The 26,979-nt window shown below is 39.5% G+C and overlaps 1 protein-coding gene across 1 annotated transcript in view; it reads right to left on the bottom strand.

Annotated features, from left to right (window-relative positions):
* Positions 1–26,979, bottom strand: part of NCKAP5 (NCK associated protein 5) — a 666,066-nt gene that overhangs the window by 144,193 nt on the left and 494,894 nt on the right. The window contains 2 exon segments of the mRNA XM_023543022.2: positions 11,123–11,242; positions 21,888–21,926. Coding sequence (XP_023398790.2) covers positions 11,123–11,242; positions 21,888–21,926 — 159 coding nt within the window.

Here is a 26,979-nt window from a genome sequence, read left to right as displayed (position 1 = left end):
AATGAAAATGTCAGTTAGGGTGGGGAATTGAAAATGTCCCTCACGGCCATCCCTGCTCCTGCAGAGCTTACTTGTACAGAGGTGAAGGGGAGGGCTCTGGAAGCTGATCTCCGTGCACATCTGGGCTCTGTCAGTTACCAGCTGGGTGACCTGCCATGCATAAGTGTCCCCATTTGTAATGATAGCTCCTACCTCTTAGGGTTATAATGGAGATTAAATTCATGAATACTGTAGAGGCTGTAGAGTACTATCTTAAACGGGAAGCAGCATGTAAGTATTGGTTAAATAAGAGCACTCGAGGTAGGCCCAAGGCTGCTGCTTTGCCTACAGATCCTATTATTGGACTCATCCATTGTCTTTTATTTATTTATTTTTTCATGAAACACATGCTTTATACATTGTCTAAGATTTCCAGGTTTGTTCTTTTTTTCTTAATAGTGGAACAAGAACTTAAAACCACTTGAGAAGTAATTCATATGCAGAATACCCCTACTTTTGATTCAATCCTTCACCTCCCACAATTCTTTAGTTAGATGCTTTTATCTAATTTGATCACAAACATTTTCAGTGACTTGCCTTTATAGAAGCTTTTGAGGCACTCAACTTTGTTTTATAGAAACAATTTTCTTTTTGCACCATAATTCATGGGTTTACGTAAGTTAAAAATTACATAATAACCAGGACAGCACTAAGCACATAAACATATCAAGTTACAAACATAACTCACTCTTGGTAAGCATTCAATTCAACCAGTAAGAGAAATACTGTATTTTTAGGTGATACGCACGTTGCACATTTTTGCAAACTGCACAACCTCCACTCGTTATTTTCGTAAGCTCACTACGCCAATGTTTTTTTATGTGTTACTGACTTCAATTTTAATTTTTTTTTTCTCTGTCCAGTGGATTTAATGTCACCAGGATAAAACTGATCTCATGGAAACTTCATTTAAGGTAGGTATCTTCCTAAACCAAGTGCAACTGATGATGAACTGAATGGGCTGGTGATAGAAATGGGACGCCATGTTGAAACCAAAGAGTATGAATGCACGAAGCGCTAGAAATTAGTAAGTAAGAAATGATCCTAGTCTGGCGGCTAACAGATACATGAGAAATTGCTCGCAATCATTAGCTATTAGAGAAATTCAAATCAAAACTACAATGAGATACCATCTCACTCCAACATTACTGGCACTAAAAAAAAAAACAGAAAATAACAAATGTCGGAGAGGTTGTAGACAGATTGGAACTCTTACGCACTGGTGGTGGGAGTGTAGAATGGTACAACCACCACAGAAAATGAAATGGTGCCTCCTTAAAAAGCTTGAAACAGGAATACTGTACGATCCAGTGATCCCACTCCTAGGAATTTATCCTGGAGAAATAAGAGCCATCACGTGAATAGACATGTTCACTGAAGCATTATTCACAATAGCAGAACGATGGAAACAACCTAAGTGCCCATCAATAGATGAATGGATAAACAAATTATGGTACACAGACATGATGGAATACCAGGCAACATAAAGAACAATGATGAATCCACAAAAATCTCACAACATGCCTGAATTTGGAGGGCATTACGCTGAGTGAAATAAGTCAATCACAAAAGGATATAGATTGTAGGAGACCACTATTATAAAAAACCAAGAAAAGGTTTACACACAGAAAAAAAAAAAACAAAACACTTTGATGGTTAGGAGAAAGGGTAGGGGCAGGAAGGAGAAATCACTAACTAAATAGGAGACGAGTTAACTGTGGTGAAGAAAACAGACAACACACAATATAGATGAAGTCAGCACAATTTGACCAAGGCAAAAGTCATAGAAGCTTCCTAGACATATCCAAACACCTGAGGGACCAAGGTACTGGGGCTGAGGGCTGGGGATCATGGTCTCAGGGGACATCTAGGTCACTTGGCATAATGTAGTTCACGAAGAAAATGTTCTATATCCTAATTTAGTGAGTAGCGTTTGGGGTCTTAAAAGCTTGAGCGGCCATCTAAGATACATCTGTTGGTCCCATCACATTCAGAGCAAAGGAGAATGAAGAAAACCAAAGACACAAGGAAAATATTAGCCCAAAGGAATAATGGACCACACAAACTACAGCCTCTACCAGCCTGAGCCCAGAAGAACTAGATGGTGCCTGGCTACTACCACTGACCACTCTGACAAGGATCACAATAGAGGGTCCCAGATAGAGTGACAGAAAAATGTAGAATAAAACTCAAATTTACAAAAAAAGACTAGACTTGTCTGAAAGAGACTGGAGGAACCCCTGAGACTATGGCCCCCGGACACCCTGCTAACTCAGAACTAAAGCCACTCCTGAAGTCCACCTTTCAGCCAAAGATTAGACAGTCCTCTAGAACAAGCAATAACACATGTGAGGAACATGCTTTTTAGTTTAGTCAAGTACAGAAGACCAAATGAGCAATACCTGCCCAAAAGCAAAGACAAGAAGGCAGGAAGGGACAGGAAAACTGTACAAATGGACATGGACAGCCCAGGGTAGAAATGGAAAGGGGAGAATGCTGACATATTGCCGGGATTGCCACCAATGTCACAAAACAATTTGTGTATGAATTTTTGAATGAAAAACTAATTTGTGCTGTAAACTTTCACCTAAAACACAGTAAAATTTTTAAAAAAAGAAATTATCCTAGGCCTACAACTACAAGATGTTGTTTATATTTTTCATAAATCTTAAATTGAAGTATAATTTTTGATAACCAATGTCTTTGAAATCAACTAAAATCACCAGAAGAAATTGTGTTTTCATCTTAAAACAGGCCATTTTAGTTTATTCATTCATTATTGTCATCATCTTCATCGGATTCCCAGAACCCTTCAAAGTCCGATCCCTCATCACCATCATCATTGAACTATCTCAGAGCTGCCTGCAGATGCTCTTCTGTGAGTTCTGAACTGATGTCATCAGCATCACTGCCTTCAGCATCTTCATCTTCACACAGGTATTCTGCTGCTACACAATCCTAGCCTTTCTGAAGCCGTTGTTGATGGTTTATGGGGTTATTTTCCCTCAAAGAGAAGCCACCCACTTCTGCAAACATCTCCCAATTCAGTCATCCTGATGGTGTCAACTCATGAATCCCAGGCTACATACATTCATCCCACTCTCTTCTCATGAAAGTCTTGAACAGGTGGTTGACTGCTATACCTAGTAGCTACAGCTTGCAGATAAGGCCACAGGTATGATTGCTATATGGGCATCAGTTAATACAATTTTGAATTTTTTTTTTCTTTGTGAGCAGCCATGGCATTGAAAATTAGTTAAGACTTCTTCGAAGAGAATCCCACCTGCCTGGCCCTATAACATTTACCTACCCATACGGTCATAACATCACAGTCCATCCATCCCTTTTCATTATAATGAACTACCACAATGCTGGGCAGTTTTTCACAAGGCCTTGTAATTCTCTTGAAAATTACCATTGGCTTTAATTTCAATCTACTCGTTGTGCAACCAAGGACTATAGTGAAGTCTGTCCTCTTGTACTCAGTGTTTGTAATGGCTACAGTTTTCACACCCGAAGCAATTACAGTCTTGGTGGTTAGACTGTCCAAAGACATTGTTAATTATGTCCACTGCAGTGATACCAAGTTCAGAGATTCCACTGGTGACGAATTCACAGAAGGTGATCATCTTTTGCTCCCAGTCATCCAGAAGTTGCTGGCCTACAGTGGTTCTCACTCTTTTGGAAAGGCCAGTCCTTTTCATGAATCCAGAAACCCAGGTGAAATTCTCCTTGAAATCTGAGATTCCTTTTTCATTTTCCAGAAGCTTCACTTTAATCTGAATTGCAACAGTAGAGGGAGCTTGATTTTTTTTTTCCCTTCGAGAAATAATCTAGTCTTTCAAGTCCTTCTCCAACTCAGGCCATTTTTCTTTGGTCCCAAAACATGAGCGGTTTTGTGGATTATTGATTTTCTCCATCTCCTCTTTCTCGTGCCTCCGTTTGCTAATGGATGACTCTCCAACCTCAAACCCTTGTCTGTTTCTTCTGGCCTTGCAATGACTTTCAGTTTGAAGTTGGTGGTGTGGGACTTGTGTTTAATTCCTGCCATGAACCTAAAGCGTTCTAAGATTTAGATTTATAAACTGAAAAAATATGCACAATATAAGAGATAACTGTCTGGTTCTGGTTAAGAGATCTCAAAATTCAAATGTGAGGTGTATGAGAAGCAAGAGCCTTTTTATATGCTCGCAAGCATATGACTAAGGTGACTTATGATCACCGATCAAAGACATTGGTGCTAATAAAACATAATTAGACTATAAAACAAATAGACCTAACATAGCTTACCACCGCTCATCTGTCTGTTTGTCGTGTACTGCGGTGGCCTGGTGTTGCTGTGATGCTGAAAGCTATACCACCAGTATTTCAAATACCAGCAGGATCATCTGTGGTGGACAGGTTTCAGCAGAGCTTCCAGACTAAGACAGACTAAGAAGGACCTGGCAATCTACTGCTGAAAAATTGGCCATTGAAAACTTTACGAGTAGCAGCAGAACACTGTCTGATATACTATGGAAGATGAGCCTCTCAGGTTGCAAGGCACTCAAAATACCACTGGGGAAGAGCTACCTCCTCAAAGTGGAGGTGGCCTTAATGATGTACACGGAGTCAAGCTTTTGGGATCTTCATTCGCTGATGTGGCATGACTCAAAATGAAGAGTTCTGAATATCCACTAATAATCAGAATGTGGAATGTATGAAGTATGAATCTAGGAAAATTAGAAGTTGTCAAAAATGACAGGAAACACATAAAGATGGACATCCTAGATATTAGTGAGCTGAAATGGGCTAGTACTGGCCATTTTCAGTGGGATAATTATATGGACTACTATGAAACAAAGAGGAAGGATCAGTAACTGGAAAATATGACCTTGGTGATAGAAACGAGACATGAGATCACATGATAGAATTTTGCAAGACCAATGACTTCTTCATTGCAAATACCTATTTTCAACAACATAAATAGCAACTATACACATGGACCATGCCAGATGGATTACACAGGAATCAAATAGACTACTCTGTGGAAAGGGACAATGGAGAAGCTCAATATCATCAGTCAGAACAAGGCCAGGGGCCGACTGTGGAATGGACCATCAATTGCTCATATGCAAGTTGAAGCTGAAGCTGAAAAGAATTAGAGCAAGTCCATGAGAGCCAAAATACGACCTTGAGTATATACCACCTAAATTTAGAGAAGATGTCAAGAATAGATTTGACACATTGAACAATTTGTCTGGACAAGGACATCTTGGACATCACACATGAAGAAAGCAAAGGGTCATTAAAAAGACAGGAAAGAAAAAAAAGACCAAAATGGATGTCAGAAGAAACTCTGAAACTTGCTCTTGGACATAGAATAGCTAAAGGGATCTGAAGGAATGATGAAGTAAAAGTGATAAAGAGAAGATTTCAAAGGGCAGTTTAAGAAGACAAAGTAAATTATTATAATGAAATGTGCAATGATTTGGAGTTAGAAAACCAAAAAGGAAGAACACACTCGGCATTCCTTAAGCTGAAAGAACAGAAGAAGAAAATTCAAGCCTTAAGTTGCAATACTGAAGGATTCTATGGGCAAAAATTTGAACGATGCAAAAAGCATCAAAACAAAATAGAAGGAATACAGATAGTCGCTGTACCAAAAAAACTGGTTGACACACAACCATCTCAGAAGGTAGCATATGATTAAAAACCTATGGCGCTGAAAGAAAGAAATTCAAGCTGTACTGAAGGCATTGGCAAAAAACAAGGCTCTAGGAATTGACCTAATGCCAACTGAGATGTTTCAACAAATGGATGCAACAGTGTAGTTGTCACTCGTCTATGCCAAGAAATTTGGAAGACAACTTCATATTCAAACAAGTGGAAGAGATCCATATTCTTGCTCATTCCAAAGAAATATGATCCAACAGGATGTGGAAATTTTGGAATAATATCATTAATGACATACAAGTAAAATTTTGCTAAAGATCATTCAAAAGTGGTTGTAACAGTACATCAACAGGGAACTGCCAGAAATTAAAGCTGGATTCAGAAGAGCATGTAGAACAAGGGATCTCATTGCTAATGTCAGATAGATCTTGGCTGAAAGCAGAGAACACCAGAAAGATGTTTATCTGTGTTTTATGGACTATGCGAAGGCATTTGACTGTGTGGATCATAACAAATTATGGATAACATTGTGAAGAACGGGGGTTCCAGAACACTTAATTGCGCTCCTGAGGAACCTGTACAAAGACTAAGAAGCTGTCCTTCGAACAGAACAATGGGATGCTGCGTGGTTTAAAATCAGGAAAAGTGTGCGTCAGAGTTGAATCCTTTCACCATATTCTGTATGCTGAACAAATAATCTTAAAAGCTGGATTATATAAAGAAGAAAGCGGCATCAGGATTGGAGGAAGATTCATAAACAACCTGTGATATGCCGATGACAAAACCTCGCTTGCTGAAAGCAAAGAGGACTTAAAGCACTTACTGATGAAGATCAAAGACTACAGTCTTCAGTATGGATTGTACCTCAACATAAAACAAAAATCCTCACAAGTGGACAGATAAGCAATATCATGATAAACAGAGAAAAAACTGAAGTTGTCAAGGATCCACAATCAACGCCCATGGAAGCAGCAGTGATGAAACCAAACGGCATATTGCATTGGGCAAATATGCTACAAAAGACCTCTTTCAAGGGTTAAAAAGCAAAGCTGTCACTTTAACGACTAAGGTGAGCCTGACCCAAGCCATGGTATGCATGTGAAAGCTGAACAATGAATAAGGAAGACGGAAGAAGAATTGAAGCCTTTGAATTATGGTGTTGACGAGGAATATTAAATATACCATGGACTGCCAGAAGAATGAACAAATCTGTCTTGGAAGAAGTACAGCCAGAATGCTCCTTAGAAGCGAGGATGGAGAAACTTCATCTCACATACTTTGGACATGTTATCAGGAAGGACCATTCCCTGAAGAAGGACATCATGTTTGGTAAAGTAGAGGATCAGCGAAAAAGAGGAGGACCCTCAGTGAGATGGACTGACACAGTGGCTGCAATAATGGGCTCAAGCATTACAATGATAGTGAGGATGGTGTAGGTCCAGGCAGTGTTCCCTTCTATTATACATGGTGTCCCTATGAGTTGTAACTTACTCAACGGCACCTAGCAACAACAACCACATAGCTTAATGGTTTCACTTAAGATGATCTGATAAAGTTTTCACATTCAGCTGTTGAGCCAGAAGTAATTGTGTGTGAACTTTGCTTTGTTTATTCCTCCAGTTAAAAGCCGGAGTCAGAAGACTACTGTGATAATTATGTTAATGCAGATTGAATCGAGATTCCTATTGACAGCTACTCGATGCCATTTTGTCAGTGCAGGCTTCGCTTTGTTTACACTTCCAATTGATAGTACCTGATTTATAGACAGGCTTCAGTAGGATTCAGGTTCTGACTGATGACTCAAAAGCAGTTTCAATTGTTTATTTTCTGATTACCAGGGTTCTACCAAACTCAATCCATGACTTCTTGACCATGGCTTATACCTTTATTAAACAAATACGATCAAAAGTAACATTTTTGGTCTATTGAATGAGGGTGAACGAGGACAAAATTCACTTGTGGAAATGTCATGAGACATTTGTGGTATGTGTATGGGTGCACTATGCCAGAACTTTTTTTACATAATTTTGTCATTTCCACACATGGTATTGATGTGCGTGTGGGCATACTATTTGCAAAGAAACATGGTATGTGGGCCTAGTAGAGAACTCTCTACTAGGTGCCAATGTTCATTGCATCGAGGTCGTTCTTTAGTAAGATTCAAGATGAATGGAGCACATTGGTCAATTTGGCTAGTAGCTTAGTTAAAGACTCTAGTCCCATTAAGAACATTATTCTTGGATTTTATGTGCTACACTGGCTACTTAATTCTTTGCAACTTAGCTCAAATTGTTGATTTAATATAGAGGGCCTTCTTAATCCGAGTTGTTATCACCTATAGTCCCAGAGACATCATCTCTCAGAGATTATTGCTAATCTTAAGATTTTAATTTTCAGGTTGGGCCTTTTTTAGTTTTGGTTTTATTTTCCCCCATCAGGGACATGTCTGTCTTTGTAAGCATCCAAGAATCTGTCAATTAATCTTTTGAAATACCCGCTTTTGTTTTTTCTACACAGGATTTGCTAAATGATATCCGTGTAACCTATTATTCTGTATTTTTGAGGGACAAAGAGTTGAGTGTTTCTCATCAATTATTGTCTTTTCTAATATTTACAATTTATCAACAAGAAATCACAATGGGTTCAAAAATCTTTCTGTATCTCTCCACAGGTGCTTCCTTCAGATGGTACAGAATCATTAAGCTGTATTTAGCAGATGACAACCAAGACAGTTTTCTAAGACATGCAGGAAGCTAGTTAGAAATCTGTCTTACTGAATCTGTAGCTCACGGACAACAGTCTGAGCTTCTGTACTATTTTGGACCCAGGGCACTGATAGATTTGCTGTACCCACCAGCTCCATACCCGCAACCAGACTGGGCTGGATAGGCATGCCTGCTTAGTATCAGAACATCCACTTAAGACAGGAGAACGTCAGAGGAAGAGGAAGAGGTAGGGGCATATACAGCTCCCTTAGGTTTATGCAAAACAACTCCCCCACCTGTAGAATGAATTTGCCATTTATTCTTTAACTGCTATCTGAAAGGTTGGAGGTTTGAATCCACTAAGAGTTATCTCAGAAAAAAGGCCTGGCAAGCTATTTCTGAAAAATTAGCCATTGACATACCTATGGAGCATGGTTCTACTCTAACACACATGAGGTCACCATGAATCAGAGTCCACTCCATGGCAATTGGTTGACTGGTTGGTTAGTGCATTTAATGATATAATCACTGAGCTTCCACAGATGCTCAGCAAGGTCAGGCTGCTTTTATTTTGGCTAGTGCTCTATGATATGCATTGGTACTTCAATTAAACCCAAAAGTATCTTCAGAAAATGAAAATTCATGAGTCAAATAATTAACAGATCATCTGAAAAACCAGCAACTTCCTCTGTCTGCAGTTGGGAGCTGTAAGATATCAGGCATCATACTTTCTATCATTCTTCTTCACAGAGCTATGAATAGTACATCTCTTATAAATATTATTTAAATTAGAATGGCTCCTGGAAATGAGGACTATTTGGGAATAAATACAAAGTTTGTTGGCTGAAAACACCCAGTGAATAACCCTGAGTTTCTATTGTCAGCGTACACATCATTCTTTGCCATTTGGATACGGATTTAAGAAATTTGTGCTAGCCAGTGAAAAAGCTTAAATATCTACTGCACATGTGTTTACTGTGGAAATAAATCATCATGATTCACACACAGGGACTGCAGATCCTTAACCATTGTTTCAGAAAAGCCTTAAGTTAAAACAGGCAAAACAGAAAACATTCACGTATGTGTAACAGCTGTATAAAATATTGGATCTTGATTATGAGAAGAACAAAGGAGAAACAACTTTGTACAGATGTAGGGTCCCCTGTGACAAACATTTATTGTGGTTGGGATCAGAAGCAGAATAAAGATAGACTCATTTTTTCCACATAATTTTTGAGTCATAAATTATGAATTAAGCTCCAACAGATAAAGCCGAGAGGAAATTAATTTAAGAGATGAAATCCTATTTTGGAATTCAGACAGCTGTTTTATTTTAACTTGGGGGGCAAATTACATTTCGATATTTGGCTTTATCAAACGTCTTTCTCTGAAATGAACTGCAATTTCCCATTATTTCTCTGAGGAGCCCTGGGATGTTTAGGTTCAAGTTCAGAGGGTAAATTGTCAACACAGTCTTGACCAGCTGGAAGAGTGCTGTCCAGTAGAACTTTCTACAGAGATGGAAATGTTCTATATATGCACTGTCCAATATGGTAGCCACATGTGGCTTTTGAACACCTCAAGTGTGGTTAGTGTGACAGAGGAACTGAATTTTAATTTAATTTTAATGACTGTAAATTTAAATAGCCCCACATGGCTGGTGGCTACAGTATTGGACTGTGTAGTCTGGAAGATCAGAAGTTGGAGAAGGTCCTTGGTCTACTTTCCCTCAGCCAATCAAACCAGGCAGCTGTGGGATACACTTTGTACATTGTACATGGGCCTTGTGAAACCTCAATGCGCCCCTTGACAGCTCAGCCTCAGAAGGGCTCTCAGCAGGCCTCCTGGGAGCTTATTTGTGCAAATTTACACATGAATAAAATCCAAAACCTGTTGCCATCGAGTCAATTCCGACTCACAGCGACCCTACGGGACAGAGTAGAACTGACCAACCCTATAGGGCAGAGTAGAACTGCCCCATAGTGTTTCCAAGGAGCGCCTGGTGGATTTGAACTGCTGACCTGTTTGTGAGCCAATGCAGCTCTTAACCATTACGCCACCAGGGTTTCCAATGAATGAATAGGATCAAAAAATTGGAAACTGCAAAGGTCAGTCCTCCAACCCTTTCTATCAATGCATATGTGTTTCCTTGCAATAGAACAGACTCTCTGGTGCTTCAGAACGATTCACATGGTTTGACTTTCCATACTCTGAAGGCAAAGCAAATAAAGAAGCTCAGTGAGAGCATTTAGACAAAGAGAACCTTTAATAAACTGAGGCAGAGTGTAGGAAGCGTGGTGTTGTGAGGAAGAAATCTGCATGGACACAGATATGAGAGAAAAGCAAACCCCAGCTGGATCTTTGATTACAGAGAGTTTGAAATAAAGAAACATACTTTGGGATTTACATATAACTCTTCCTTCCTTATCACCGAGCGCAAGGTTACTAATACTGGTCTCCAAAAACAAAGCAATGGCTTATTTCTTAGCTCTACGTCTGCTTACCTGTTCATTCTTTGTTCACGGGGCTCTTATCTACATGTAGCTTAAAAATGTCAGAAATTTAAGGGACATTCAATTTTAATGACATTTCACCAGGGAGGAAAGAATCTGGGTTCTGTTTCAGTATGCCTCGCCCACGAAGATGTCGATAACTTTGGAAGTGGAATAACCTCTTGTCAATAGCATTTCCGTAGCAAAGGTTGTTCTGTCATGAACACATACCTGAAGGAGCAGATCAGAAGCTGGTCTGACTCGCTGTTGGAACAGGATGCTCAGCGTTCGATTCTGTTGTTCCAAATCAAACACTCTTGTCTTCAGCTTCACACACTCCTCCCTCAGGTCCTACAATGTGCACATTGAAGAAAAAAAAATCTGTAACTGCAAGACACTTTGCATATTACAACCATATTTAATGATGTTTCAGACACACTAGTAAAAAATAATATTTTTATTCTTCAAAGCCTCCAGAAAGAAATCACACATGATGTTTTCTTCCACAGCCCACTGTCTGAGAGAATTATTACGTGCTGGGAAGCCAATTTTAAAAAAAGAAAAGCACCTTGAAATCGGAAATGCATTAATCTCGCATGCTATTTTTCAAGATAGTAAATCTTCGCAATATAAAGTCAATTTAAGTTTCCATCTATATATTTTGCCTCTTCACTGTCTTCATAAAAGCAATCATAAAGCACAAACCACAAGGACAATAATGTTTTTGCAGTGAATAGAAATTTGATGAACTAAAGAAACGATTGCTTTTGATGGAGTCTTGTTCTGTCATTTGTGGAAACGAGTGGAAAACCCTCGGCACTATGGCTAATAGAGTCGGTGATGCATTTAGTGGGAAAGGAGCAACTCAGAAGTGATAGCTTTAAAAAGGCCACTCGTAACTTGCCTACTCCAAACTTTCTATTTCCTCATCTTTTGGTGCATTTTGGTCTCACAGCTGGGTAAGAAGTACAATCACCACACCCTGGTAACCTTTCTGAATAGCTCTTTCGAAAAGTTCAGACACCATGGAGGTCTTTTCCCAGCTTTCCCTTGAATGGAGCTGACACATGAGACCTAGGATTCACTGGAATCCCACCAAGCAACTGCTTCCCACACTGACTTGTGATAAAGGTACTCGTGGTACTGAAATGTCTACATCCCTCTGAGGGGATTCATGACAGATGGGGCAGAACAAAGCCCAAATTCAAGGTTCTTCAAAAGCTGATCCTTTTCTACATTTCAAGCTTTATCTTTCACTATTTCCTAATTAAAAAAAAAAAAAAAAAAGAGGTCCTCTGCTTTCACCATGCAGCGGACAAGGGTTTATTTATTGCTCTCAGAAAGCCCTCTATATTCCTGCCGCCCTCCCCTCTGCCTTCACCTTCCCTTCTCATCCACCTCCTCCTTATAACCCAAGTTAGACTCTTTGATTGAAGTCCAATTCAAGTTCTAACGCCTCTCTTTTGCCTGATATCCCCCAAGGATTCAGAAATCCCTCTTGTGTGGCATTTAACATATACCACTTTGTATAGGTTTTATCTTTTGTACTCTAGATTTACCTTGTCAACTAAATGACAAGTTCCTTGAAAGGCAAGCACAAGAAGATACTGAAATAAACACCAGCACAGGAGTACTGTTCTTATATTCTTTTTGTTCCATTACCTAGCACAGCACCACACAGAGTAGGAGCTAGTAAATGTTTGTGATTATTTCATTAAAGGGGGTGATGATGAATTCTCTTCTCTAGTGATTGGTGTGATAGAGTTTAGGTTTCTCAACACTCTTAGTTTGTAGATCTATGTACTCAGCTACAGGCCTTACTTATAGCTTTGCAAGCAAAAGAGAATACCAGTCATCAGTCTGATCCCACAGCCTCAATAGTGGTCAGGGAGGAGGGTGAGCGTGTTGCATATCCTTGTATCAAACGAATTGTGAAGCCACAGCGATCTAGCTCCCGAGGCTTTACAAGAGCATCCATCATCGTGTTCATTATTATTGTTGTTAGGTGCCATGGAGTCGGTTCGGACTCTTAGTGACCCTATTTTGGTACAAAAGAACGAAACACTATACCATCCTCACAATTGTTGCTATGTTTGAGCTCATTGTTTACAGCCATTTGGTCAATCCATCTCGGTGAGGATCTTCCTCTTTTTCACTGACCCTCTATTTTACCTAGTCTGATGTCCGTTTTCAGGACACGATCCCTCTTGACAATATGTCCAAAGTATGTGAGACCAAGTCTTGCCATCCTTGCTTCTAGGGAACATACTGGCTGTATTTCTTCCAAGGCAGATTTGTTTGTTCTTCTGGCAGTCCGTGGTATACCCAATATACTTCACCAACACCATAATTCAAAGGCATCAATTCTTCGGTCTTCTTTATTCATTGTCCAGGTTTGTATGCATATGAAGTGATTGAAAACACCATGGCTTGGGTCAGGCACACCTTAGTCTTCAAAGTGACATCTTTGCTTTGTAACACCTGAAAGAGGTCTTCTGCAGCATATTTGCTCAACGTAATACATTGTTTGATTTCTCGACTGCTGCTTTCATGGTCATTGACTAGGTCCAAATAAAATGAAATCCTTGACAACCTTGATTATTTTCTCCATTTATCATGATGCTGCTTATTGGTTCAGTTTTGAGGATTTTTATCTTCTTTATGTTAAGGTGTAATCCTTACTAAAGGCTATAGTCTTTGATCTTCATTAGTAAGAGCTTCAAGTCCTCTTCACTTTCAGCAAGTAAGGCTGTTGTCATGTGCATATCACAGGTTGTTAATGAGTCTGTCTCCAATCCTGATGCCGCATTCTTCATATAGTCCCGCTTCTTGTGTTGTTTGCTCACCATACAGATTGAATAAGTATGGTAAAAGGATACAAACCTGACACACACTTTTCCTGATTTTAAACTATACAGTATCCTCTTGTTCTGTTCGAACAACTGCCTTTTGTTTTATGTACAGGTTCCATGTGAGCACAATTAATTGTTCTAGAATTCTCATTCTTTGCAATGTTATCCATAATTTGTTGTGATCTACAGAACTGAATGCCTTTGCATAGTCAATAAAACACAGGTAAACATCTTTCTGGTATTTTCTGTTTTCAGCCAAGATCCATCTGACATCAGCAATGATATCCCTTATTCCACATCCTCTTCTGAATCTGGCTTGAATTTCTGGAAGTTCCCTGTAGGTATACGGCTGCAACTGTTTTTTAATTATCTTGGGCATGTGATATTAATGATATTGCTCTAAAATTTCTGCATTCTGCTGGATCACCTTTTTTGGAAGAGGCATGCATATGGATCTCTTCTAGTCGGTTGACTAGGTAGCTGTCTTCCAATTTTCTTGGCATAGGCAATTGAGTGCTTCCAGCATTGCATCCATTTGTTGAAACACCTCAGCTGGTATTCTGTCAATTCCTGGAGCCTGGTTTTGTGCCAATGCCTCCAGTGCGACTTGGATTTCTTCCTTCTGTATCATCAGTTCTTGATCATATTCTACCTCCTGAGATGGTTGAACATCAACTAATTCTTTTTCGTACAATGACTCTATTTCTTCCACCTTCTTTTGATGCTTCCTACATCATTCAATTTTTTGTAATCCTTCATAATTGCAACTTGAAGCTTGAATTTTTTTTTTCTGTACCTCAGCTTGAGAAATGCCAAGTGTGTTCTTCCCTTTTGGTTTTCTAACTCCAGGTGTTTGAACATTTCAATATAATACTTTGTCTTTTTTGAGGTGCCCTTTGAAATCTTCTGTTTGGCTCTTTTATTTCATCATTTCTTCCGTTCACTTTAGCTATTCTACATTCAAGAGCAAGTTTCAGAGTCTCTTTTGACATCCGTTTTGGTCTTTTCTTTCTTTTTAATGATCTTTTCTGCCTTCATGTGTGATGTCTTTGATGTGATTCTACAACTCATCTGATCTTCAGACATTAGTGTTCAATGTGTCAAATCTGTTCTTGAGATGGTCTATAAATTCAGGTGGAATATATTTTGGCTTCCAAGGACATGTTTTAATTTTCTTTGGTTGCAACTTGAACTTGTATATAAGCAATTGATGGTCTGTTCCTTAGTGGGCCTTTGGCCTGGTTCTGACTGATGATACTATGTTTCTCCATTGTCTCTTTCCAGATGTAGTTGATTTGATTCCTGTGTATTCCATCTGGTGAAGTCCACATGTATAGTCACCATCTATGTTGTTGAAAAAAGGTACCTCCAATGAATAAATCATTGGTCTTGACAAATTCTATCATGCGATCTCCTGTGTGCACACATACCATTTGGCAGGGGCCATCTTGGGAGGCCAAGATACTGCTCACATTACAAGGCTACATTTGCTTCCTTTACTTAGAATTCAACCTGTGTCTCACTTACGCCAATTTTTGTTCTTTATATGTATATAATACCCCCTGTTCCCGTACACTAATTGTTTTCACAACTGCTAATTAAGTAATTAATAAAACTTGACTGTGAGGTAAATAAATATTAATAGCACCTACTGGGTGGGAAAATGGAATCATTCCCATTTGCAGGTGGAAAAAGGGCAAGGGAAATATACAAGTATGCATTTTACAAGGAAACAGGGAACCTGTAAATAATGGCAGTGACAATTTTTAGCAGCAGAGCTGAGAAACCTGAGAGTTCTTCAAATGGGTTAAAACAAAACAAAAAAGGAATGAAAGAAAAAAAAAATCAATATACTCTAGAGAGTTTTTATACCAGTATCCACATTTCAATGGCCATCACTATTACTAAGGGCACAGTGAAAGTTCATTAGTGGGAACACAATTTATCGACCCTAAGGCCTCTCTGTTTGTCACTATTAGATTATTCAGGTGAGCACTCTGCAGATGGGCAAATAGAATGCTGCAGGATTGGGACACTGCTCTTACAATCACTGGCAAATCCAAATGAATGGACTGAAAATGTGCAGACATAAAATAATTGCTTGTGTTCTTTTTAATAATCTTATTCTCTTTAGTTAAGCTATGTATAGTGACGGTTGTTAGGTAGCTACTGTCCAAATAAACTGCAGTCAAAAACATGCCCCTGTACCCATGTGTGCACACACAAACACATTCAGACCAGAAAAACAAAACGAGACAGAAAAAAAAAAAAAAAATCTAGCATTTTCTGACCACTACTGCGATGCCTGGGCCCAGGGTGACAATTGTCTTTGATTCCTCTTGTTCACATAGGAACTTACTGACATAAAGAAACACATGACATATTTAGCCTACATACAGGAGCAACTATTCTGATGCTGTTAGTTACAGAGGCAAGGCCTAGAACATCCTTCTCAAGTAAGACTTAAAAACCACACAACCCTCATGTGTTTAGGCTGAGACTATAGCTCAAGGCCAGGACTGTCCTCTCTCACAACCCTTAACTTCTTCTGAGTCCCTATTATATCTCAGTCTCAAGAGGAGGACTCCATGGAAAATACAGGTTGTATCTTCTGAAATGAAAAAAGAAGGCACAAAGCATAATTTTATATCATGAGGAAATGAAGCCAAAGATTTGACCACGTTTAATCTCAGGTAGGAAAGTATAGTGGTCTTTGGGGTTAGAAAATTTGCGGAATCTGTTTTCCTTGCAATCTGCATATTACTATCATTTGGAAACACAAATAAGGAATTACAGCTGAGTGTGAGGGCACACTATCCCGAGCATGTGCTACACTGGCCTAGTGAACCTGTCTATGATCCCAAACCTTAACTTCCATGCAGGGTCCCCACACTGTAATCTTGCACTTGTGGCTGAAGAAGATTCTGGACCCACTGCTATATACAACCTACATGAGTATTTTATGCATTTAAGAGCCACACCATGGCCAACTCCAGGCTGAAGTAAATTGAAGAAAATGCTGGTGGCTTAGAAGCAGAACATATACTGACATTATCACTGGAGTATTGTTAAAACTATTTACATCTGACTTTATCATGTAGAAAGGGTGCAGTGGTGTACCTAGTTCATAGGCAGTGTCTATCATGAGAATTCTCTGGATTGGAGCTCAGGGCCCGGGCTCTGGTCCTCAATACCCACATGGCCTTGAGGAAGGAACTTATTCTGGTTATGCCTCATTTTCCTCATCTGTAAAACGAGGTACTGCACAAAACCAGGCTTTTCAAAAAATCTGATGTCTACCTACTTCATGGGCTCATTCCTTCCCTAAAGCTTACTGGCCACCACACCCACCAGCCTCTCATTGCCATATCTCTTCTTAGTAGCTTTCATTGACATACCCCCATCTCTGCCAGGGATCCTAAGACTTCTGTGAAAAGCAAAGCCATTTCTGGAAAAGGCTGGATATATCTCAGGTTAACTAAGGGTCTCAACATAAAAGACCTATATCAGCCAAGCAGGTAACGGATACATGTAGAATAAAATCAGGCTTGACAAAATGAATAGGGAGTGGTGAGTCCTGTGCCAAGCTGAATAGGACATATTTTCATCCTAACCTTCAGATTAAAGCCTGTTTTTAATTGGGTGATGGCTAAACAATTTATGTAATTATAGTGAATTGAGCCTATTACCAAAGCTAATTGACAATCTCAGATTAAATGCTTGCTGTTTTTTTAAGGTCCCTGGCAATCGTGAAGTTCTATGGTCCAAAATAAGATTGATTCTGAGAAAGCTCGAATCCAAATTTGCAGTCTGTTTTGACTCTATACTTACGAGAGCCCAGATGCTCTTCTTGCTAGAGAGGACCAGCAATGCTTCCAGAAGTTTTAAGAATTCCATTGGATGTCCTTTTGTTTTATTCCCTGAGATCATGCCTAACCATTGGATTTTAATCTATCTCTTGATTTGCACGGCATCTCTCTGCTCTATTGAACTATGGTGAGGAAACCAGTAAGCCAGAGGATGGAATTATGGGGGCAGGGTAGTATGGTGCGTAAAGCATGGGGTTTGCAGGACAATAACCCCAGATTAAAGTAAAGGCTCTGCTACTTCCTAGCAATTGAAACTACGGACAAATAACTTATCTCTTATTTTCTTAGACCTACCTCCCAGGGTTTCAGTGAGAACAAAATGAGTTAGTTCATTCCAAGTGCTGGATGTGGGGTCTGACTCCTTGTAAGTGCAGAGTAAATATGAACAAGACCCTTTTCAGGCAACTGGATCCTACACAAGCCATTGCTAAAGAAACCAAAAATCAAACCTGTTGCTGCGAGTTGATTCCAAATCACAGTGACCCTACAGGACAGAGTAGAACTTCCCCATAGGATTTCCAAGGATCGGCTGAAGGATTTGAACTGCCAACCTTTTGGTTAACAGCCAAGTTCTTAAGCACTGTGTCACTAGGGCTCCATTCCTCAAGAAGTGGGCACAAATGGTGTAGTTACCCCTCCTGCTCCAAGGGAAATATGTGGAAGTTTGGAATTCTTTAAGCAAAAGCTACAAAATTGCTTTCTGCTTCAATAGCTCTGTGGTTGGATTATACTATAAAAAAAAAAATTTTTTTTTTTTTTTTTTTTTATACTATACATCAGCCTTATTCCATACTGGGAAAGAAAAAAATACCATACAAATGTCACTTACTCTAATGAACATGCAGATAAATCTGAGATTTCTGATATGCTAAAAAATAACTTCAGGGAAAATGCTTTTCTTCCAACTCTGGTGTTCATGGCAAAAACCAATGAAGGACCAAGAAGACTTACATTTTCAGTGAGTGTAACTGACTTAATGAAGATAAAATATATTTTAGGCAAAAATGTGAGCTTAGCCTGGACTATCGATTTCAATTTGCATGTGTAGACTTGGACCTATGATTTGGAGGCATAAATAGAAGTGACCTGGGTTTAATATTGTCACTTCAGCCTTACTGATCTTAAGGGGGACCGTCTGCTCTCTTAAGGGAATCCACAGGTTTTTAAGATAAATTGAATTACCTGACTAGGGCAGTATATGTACATTTAACAACAGATAGGCTTATGGAAATGAAAATATTTTTTTTTCTATCGGTATTGGGAAAAGAAGTACACTCAGTTACTTGAGGATGCTTATCTGGGCTGATTCATGATAAACCCAAAACCAAACCCACTGCCGTCGAATAGATTCTGACTCATAGCGACTCCACAGGACAGAGTAGACCTGCCCCATAGAGTTTCCAAGGAGCGCCTGGCGGATTCAAACCATCAACTTCTTGGTTAGCAGCTGTAGCACTTAACCACTACACCACCTGGGTTTCCGATTTTTGGTTTTGGATTCATGATAGGCCATGAAAAATGCTTTTTGGTCTGCCCGGTGAAGAGCTGAATCCACTACAGATTTGCCTTTGTGTCATAATAAATGATATATTCTAAAGCTGTATGGTGACGTCTATAGTTTGACCTCAAGGATTTGTTTTGGCAATTTGGATAAATCACTTGAGCTTGCCATTTTTACTCTGTGTCAGCGAGATCCTCCTATGGAATTTGTTTTCTCATTTGCATTTGGAGTAATTTTACTTCTTATATTGTGCTTTTCATTAAAAAGAAATTTTAGTCTTTTTGCAGCAATTTTACAGTTCCTATAAATTTTTTTTTTAAAAAAAACCAGGATGCATATGGTTCTGCAGAATATGATTCTGCTGGAATCTCTGAAAGCCCCCGGCATGCCTTCCCACCCCCACGGTGTCCCTGAGGTACGCTATCTCACAGTCGCACATCTTTCTGAGTCTTACTGCTTAACTGTAGCAAGGCAGATTTATCTGTTTACTAGTTATTACTTGGATTTGTGTAGCTATTTTTTGTGGCTGACCCAAAGGGTCCCATTTTCCTTTTTATTGTATCAGATGGCTTCCTCATCTTTTTCCTGAGGCACCATTAAAACAGACAGGCATGGGAAGTCTTTCTACAGCTATGCACAGAGCTGCAGCCGTGACTCCTTCATAGTTTCCAACAGGAAGAAAGCAATCAAGAAATTAAAGCCTTTGAAAAAGAAAAGGCATTAAAGTAACTTGTGGCAGAAACTGCAAATTGTCTTCCAATACCTGTTTCTCCCCTTCTTCCACAGTACCATAAAATTGAATTTCAGTTCTGTACATGCATAGAACAAAGGCTTCATTGCCAGCTTCCTTAAGTGTAGCCACGGGACTAACTAAGGTCTGTTCAAGGAGACGAAAGTGGAAAGGAGGCATGAAAGCTTCTGGAGGTCTCCCTTAAAAGACAGCTGATACGTGCCCTGTACTGTCTTTACCTTCTTCAGCTCTTCTTTCTTTCTGATGGCTGGAATATGGATGTGATGGCTGGAGATGGCACAGTCAGTCATCTTGGACCATGAAGTGACTTTGGAATTGGAGTCCACAACTCATGAAATAACAAGATAGAAGCCTAGGACCCATGGACTTTATGGAATGGAACCACCATACTAGCCCTATACTGCCTACCTGTGGATTCATACATGAGAAGAAAATAACACTTCAATGTATTTAAGCCATTACTATTTTGGTCCTCTGTTACTCACAGTGGAACATAATTTTAACGCCATATAAGTGTACTTAAATTTCTTTATTTATGTGGCATTTGTGTAAAATCTGAAGCAGTTAAAATTATCTGTAGAATCATGGCATGTGGACAGAAGTACAAGAAGAGAAAGTCTAGCAAAAATATTATCACAGTGCATCTATAGTAAAAACTAAAAAATAATATTGGTTTAAGTATCTCCATGAGAAGCAGTCAACCCCTAATAAAATACTTTTCACTTTTTGAAATTCTGAAGGACATAAATTATGCTGCTTTCACTAGCCACATCCTCCTGAAAACACTGCATGATCTAATGCCTCCTTTGGAAGAGGAAGGCTCTATCTCACAGAAAGAGAAGTCAAAAGGTCCAAAATCTGAAGGAACCAGGATTTTGAAACAGGCTGCTCAGCCATATCTTGAACAGTACCTGAGCCACTTTTTTTTTCCTTCTTCTTTCTTCTTTCTCTCCTTTCCCTCCCCCAGCCCATCCCTGCCTCCAAGTAAGATCCTGATGTTAGCTCCCCAAATGGTTAAGTGTTAACCAATGTTTCCTTTAAGACTGTGGAAAACAAGTGATATTGATCTAAGCCTGTCAAATAAGACGAAGGATGGCGCCAGCGACCCCCTGAGCTGATGGGATAATGGCAGGAAAAGATCAACATGTTTGAGACATGACCACCAAATCCAAACGAAGACAGAGAGTACATATTCCACAAGTTCCTAAAACTTATGGCCCCTTATCCCTTAAAAACCCGAACCCATTGGTAGTCTGGTGAGACAGACAACTTTAAGAGGAGATCATTCCCCTCTGTCTCCATATACTGGTATATCTAATAAAGCTCTTGCTACCCACCTCACCCCTGTCTCAAGAATTGGCCATTTGCGGCAGGCGGCTCTAACTCGCTAAATTACGGTAACAATTTCACCTTTGAGAAACATCCTGGCAAGAGATGGCGAAAGTTCAGTAAAATTCACCAAACCAGCCAAATTTGGAGAAACATTGACTCAGTCCATCCTAATAATGTGATCTTATATTGCCTAAAGGCAGAATAGAGAGGTAGCAAAGGAGTACTTACAGAGATCATTTATTCTACATTGACTACCAACTGGCTTCTATAGGAACCAAGGCTCAGGGAAATTAAATAACTTCCCTAACCTTAAAGATCCCTTGCTGAATCCTGGGCTTCTATTGATGCTGCCCACAGAGGACATTCATTTTACAGGACTCAAAGGGATGCACCAATTTATTTAACATTTATGTTTCCTAAATAAAAGTGATAGGTTTGTTATTTATCTGGGTACATGGAGATCTTTCATCTGTGGCAGGCTTTCTATCACTTGACCAAGATTTTGAATTTTACAATTCCATTGGTCATTGGTGTTACTTCATATGGCATCTAAAACATACATGGCTTTGGCCTAAGGGAATAAACAGCAATGTACTGCGTCTAGCAATCATGATTTCCTAGTTTGACAATGTGAGTCCCAATCTATGTAAGTAAGCACTCTGAAAGAGAACAAAGCCAGAAAGTGACTTACCTTTTGAGTGAGCAGAGCTTGAACAACTTGGTTGGCTACCTTTAAAAAATAAAGAAAAAAGTTGTCGTTTATAATAATGAAACTTTATATGCATGGGCTCTAAATTACCAATAAGTTTCCCACAGCTTGCTATAGCTAATTAGCTCCTCATTTGCCTCTTTCCTCTACTTCTGGAGGACCTGATTCTTTTCATAATAAGCCTGTCCTTCTAGGCAATATTTTCCTTTTCCCAAAGGTGACCTTGTTGCTAATTAAGACAGTGAGGCTGGGAAGATCATTCATACCTTGACTTTCACATTTCCATATTCGGAAAAAATAATACCCTTTCATATGTAAAGTACTCCAAGAAGGCTAAAAAATGATCTAGTACAAAGCAAGATCCTAATTATCTGTACACAGCCTCAACACGTTGCTGATTTACAATGTCCTTTGCCTCGCCTTCCTATTCTTTTGCTGTCTGTTTTCCTGCTTAAAATTACTTGCAAAAGAGATGGGCTGAATGGAGAGAATGGGGACAACTCATTGTTCTCTCTGTCTTGTTTTCATCCTCCACGTCTTTGCTCATGCTATCCTTTGTTGTTGCTACCTGTAACAGATTCTGCTAGTTGTTTATGACAGCATCCATTCTCCCCTTCCTCTTTAGTAATAAACCTCAGTGTTTTGGCTGGGCATATCCAACTGGGCACATTTCCCAGTCTCCCTTGTAGCTAGGTGTGGCCATGTGACAAAGTTCTGGCCAATAAGACACAAGTAGACTATTTTCTTGGGCTTTCAGGAAGTCCTAAAAAGAAGGAAGCTCACTCTTCTTGTTCCCATTTTTCCAGTCTGGGACATGAAAGTGATGGCCAGAGCTTCAGTAGCTACCTTGACAACAGAAGTCCCATATTATGTATTAAAAAAAAAAAAAAAATAGTTGGGCAGAAATACAGGGCAAGTCTGGGTCCTGATGACATCATGAAGCTGCACTGCCTACTTTTGAACTTCTTTGTGTGAGAGAAATAAAACAGCCATTGTTATTTTTTGTTTCCACCAATATATAGCCAAATATAATTCTTACTAATATATTATTAACACAATACAGTTTTTCTTCCTCTAAGCATTAGTCAGTTCAGTACAGCAGGGAAGACGGGCTTCTCCCCAGCTGTAGGAGGAAGACATTGACTGATTTAAGCCAACCTTGGTAATCCCATTCCTTTTCGGTGTGTGGTTTAGGAATGAGCATGTGACACAATTCCAGCTAACAGCCACATGTAAAACCAGTAATATATCCCTGGTATTACATGCTTCCGGTATCTTCTACATACAGCCATTTTTCATTTCTATACCTATTTGTACTAAGATTTCTTTTTCATATGGAGATTCTAAAACACTTTACAAAGACTCACTGTTTAAACTTCACCATAGCCTTGAAGTTATGTATCTACATGGCTAGTGTGGAAAATTAAGGTGGACAAGTGAGTTATGTGGCATTTTCCAGCCAATGTACGTAAGTGTAAACATTTGGTGTGATAACTGAAACTGATAGCATTAAGAACCAAGTCAGGGTATTTAAATATTTTTTTACCCTGGTGGTGTAGTGGTTAAGTGCTATGGCTGCTAATCAAAAGGTCGGCAGTTCGAACCCACTAGGCGCTCCTTGGAAACTCTACGGGGCAGTTTTACTCTGTCCTATAAGTCGGACAGGGTCACTATAAGTCGGAATGAACTTGACAGTGATTTTTTTTTTTTTTTGGTTTACATATAAATTATTTCTGTTCATTCTTTTGTTCCTTCATTTATTCCATACAAATTTACTGGGCATCTATTTGCAAAGCTAAATTGCTGGGATATGGTTTTGGGCATTAAACAGTTTATAACTGGTAGGAGGCCAGCAAAAAACAAAACAAAAAAAAATTGTAACACAGTATGATGAACACGTAATAATCACGGCAATGTGCACATTCAATCAAAGGCTGAAGGACACACTTTCATTTTCTTTGTTTTCTCCTGATAGCAAATTTATTTTTGGTGATGCTAAACTATTTGTGCTTGTTTCCCCATCTAGTTCCGTGGAAGAGATTATGGTGAGAATGTTTTCATGGAGCTTAATCATTTCTTGACTCAATATTGACAAAATAACACTTCCTTAATGGCACTTGTCTACCAGGAAGTCTCATAGAAAATTAAAATACAGGCTGTCATCAACATGTGGTTTGGAGGCATTCACACCACAAGCAGTAGACGACTAGAATCAGATTACCCATAATTGATCAGTTGAACTGTACACACAAGAGGCATTTTTCTTTCCATAAAAGGCCTTGCAAAATTCACATTGTTGACGTTAAGCAAAGAAGAAAGACCTTTCATTGAAATTAAATATCGTTTGAAGAAAAACTATCTTCAGGTATTTTTTCAGTGCAGCCAAAGTTAAAGAGGCATATTCAAGAAATACCACAGATGAAAAAAAGCATACTTTCATTAACTCATGTTTTTGTTTTTCCTTTAGCACTTTATTTATACATGATCTCAATAGGTGATGTATGTTAATCAGCTCACCTAAACTGACCAATAGAACAATCTTGGAAATCTTTAAGTTTTCAAACATTCACTCCAAACTAATAAAGAATTTAAAGTAAAACTATATATCATCTGTTTTATTCTTGGTAAACTTAGAAAAAACACACATACACACACACAGAAGAACTGAATAATTCATGCAGGTTGAAACATGAACAAAGTGCCAAAGTTAATTCATTCCATAAATAATCTTTTTGAATCTCAAACTTTGAATTTGATTCATATCATCGTAAGACTGCCTAAAATCAATATTTTCTTTTCTTTCTCCAAACTGGTCCCTCACTTAAACCAGTCTGTGGAACAATGGTCACATAAAATAGCTCTATACATGATTTAACAGGGCACACAGACTAATATTCTAACTGTAACAGCCCACAGGAGTAAATATGTTATATCTCTGCAATCCAAGTATGTTGCCCTATAGGTTTCCAGACTCTATACCTGACACCATTCCTTCTGGCATGTATTTTGGACAATTGTTTGCTCTACCTGAAAATTGAACAAAGGTACTCTAATGCATTCTTTCTTTTCCTGCTGACAGGAGGCTATATTACCCAGAAGGTCTCACGGGATCTTTGAAGAAGAGGAGGCAGGTTACAGAAATGCTGTCCTTGGTATTGTCTATAAAGACAGTTTCTTGGGTTGCGTTACTACTTTTAAATAGCTAAGCTTCCCCGATGAATCACAGAACAGTTGTTTGGAGTGTGTGCATGTAGTACAACCTACAACCCCTAACCTGCTCCCAAGCTGGTCCCTGGAATGGGCCCCTGGCCTCATCCTAGCATTATGCCCTAAGCACCTGGGTTGTAAATTATCCCCCATCTGCAGGTCCGGCTAATGAAAACAAAGAACTTTCAGGGTCACCTGACAGCTTTCCTCTCGAAAGAAAAAAAAAACTAGCAGCAGCTGGCCTGGGCCAGGGAGACCTGAGACACAGTGAGCAAAGCTGACAGTCCTTGAAGCTCCTGGCATGTTTTAAGATTTCCCCTAGGCTCTCTGTGGAGACCCCTCCACATTGTGCCTAGGAGAGGGAGGAGGGCTGCAGGTGAGACAGAGGCCACAGAGAGAGCCAGGTATGTTTTCTTTTCATTAAGAATTCTATCATCCAGGCCAACTCCTCTGACCTCACTGACTTTCTACCCCCACACAGGTATCCAGGGGTCAGGGTTCCTCCACACTCTCATGGGAGGGGCCTGCAGAAGGAGGAAAAGACTGGGAGAGTCTGTTATTTGGCTACAAAACAACTCCTGTGGCTTAATGAGAAGTCACACCATGGGGTTTACTCAGAGAAAAAGAAAAAACAATCCACTTACTGTTCAGTGTCGAGTCAATTAGATTCTGACTCACGGTGACCCCATGTGTTACAGAGTAGAACTGCTCCGTAAGGTTTCAAAGTCTGTGACCTCTAGAAGCAGATCACCAGGCTTTTCTTCCAAGGTGTCTCTGGGTGGGTGGTTGGGTGGGTTTGTTTGAACCATCAACCTTTCAGCTAGTAGAGAAGCGCTTAACTGCACCACCCAGGGACTCCAAGTTATCTATTAACCAAAAAAAAAAAAAAAAAACCACTGCCTTCCAGTTGATTCTGTCCATTAAAAAAAAAAAAAAGTCCATAGAGGGAGCCAATTCTTACTCCATGAAGAAGCCAGCCTAGGAGTGGAGTGGAGGGCAGGACACCTTTGGGTTGATTGGCCAGGGGAGTGAGGAACTCAGAAAGGCCTCATATTATGACCGTCCTGCCTGGTGGTCTTGCTTTCACACTTTACATACTATTTCATTATGCAAAACAACAGTCTCGTCTGCAAGGTAACTTAAAAATCCAGTCCAGAAAGCACCCCCCACTGCCGTTGAGTCATCTCTGACTCAGTGACCCTGTAGGACAGAGTGAATTGTCCCATAGCATTTCCAAAGCTGTAAATCTTTATGGAAGCAGACTGCCACATCTTTCTCCCAAAGAGCAACTGGTGGGTTTGAACTGCCAACCTTTTGGTTGGCAGCCCATCGCTTTAACCACCATGCTACCAGGGCCCCTTCGGAAAAGCATTCGTTTTGGAAAATGTGCTGTGGAGAAGTTTCTGTGCTTCTGGGTTTGGTTTATTGTACTGAGGCAGCTGGGGAAAGCAGACGGGACATGGGGCTGGAATCACCAGAAAGACTTGGGTTTGAATACTGGATATGATGATTATACACAGACATGTACGGGGCTTAGAAGAGCAACCTGACTTTCTCATCCATAAAGGAGGGGAACTGTTTACCTCTAAAGCTGTTGGGAAAAATGCATGAGATAACAGACATAATCAGAGAAACCACCTAGGACTATACCTGATATAAAAAATAGTCACCCCATAAATGTTAACTCTGAATCAGGTCAGTAGAATGCAGGTGAATAAAACATATTTTCAGGTAAGCAGTTTAAGAAAGAACGGTTTAAGGAGAAGGGGTTTCATCTGCAGAGGAAGGAAATGGGTGTGTATGGAATATACATGTATAAATATAAGTCAATGAACAGCTATAATTTCTCTATATATTTACTCTGTAA

This window comes from Loxodonta africana, chromosome 6 (assembly GCF_030014295.1).
Source record: "Loxodonta africana isolate mLoxAfr1 chromosome 6, mLoxAfr1.hap2, whole genome shotgun sequence".
NCBI classification, from domain to species: Eukaryota; Metazoa; Chordata; class Mammalia; order Proboscidea; family Elephantidae; genus Loxodonta; species Loxodonta africana.
Note: the sequence above shows the minus strand (reverse complement) of the source record. Positions and strands in the feature narration are given on the sequence as shown.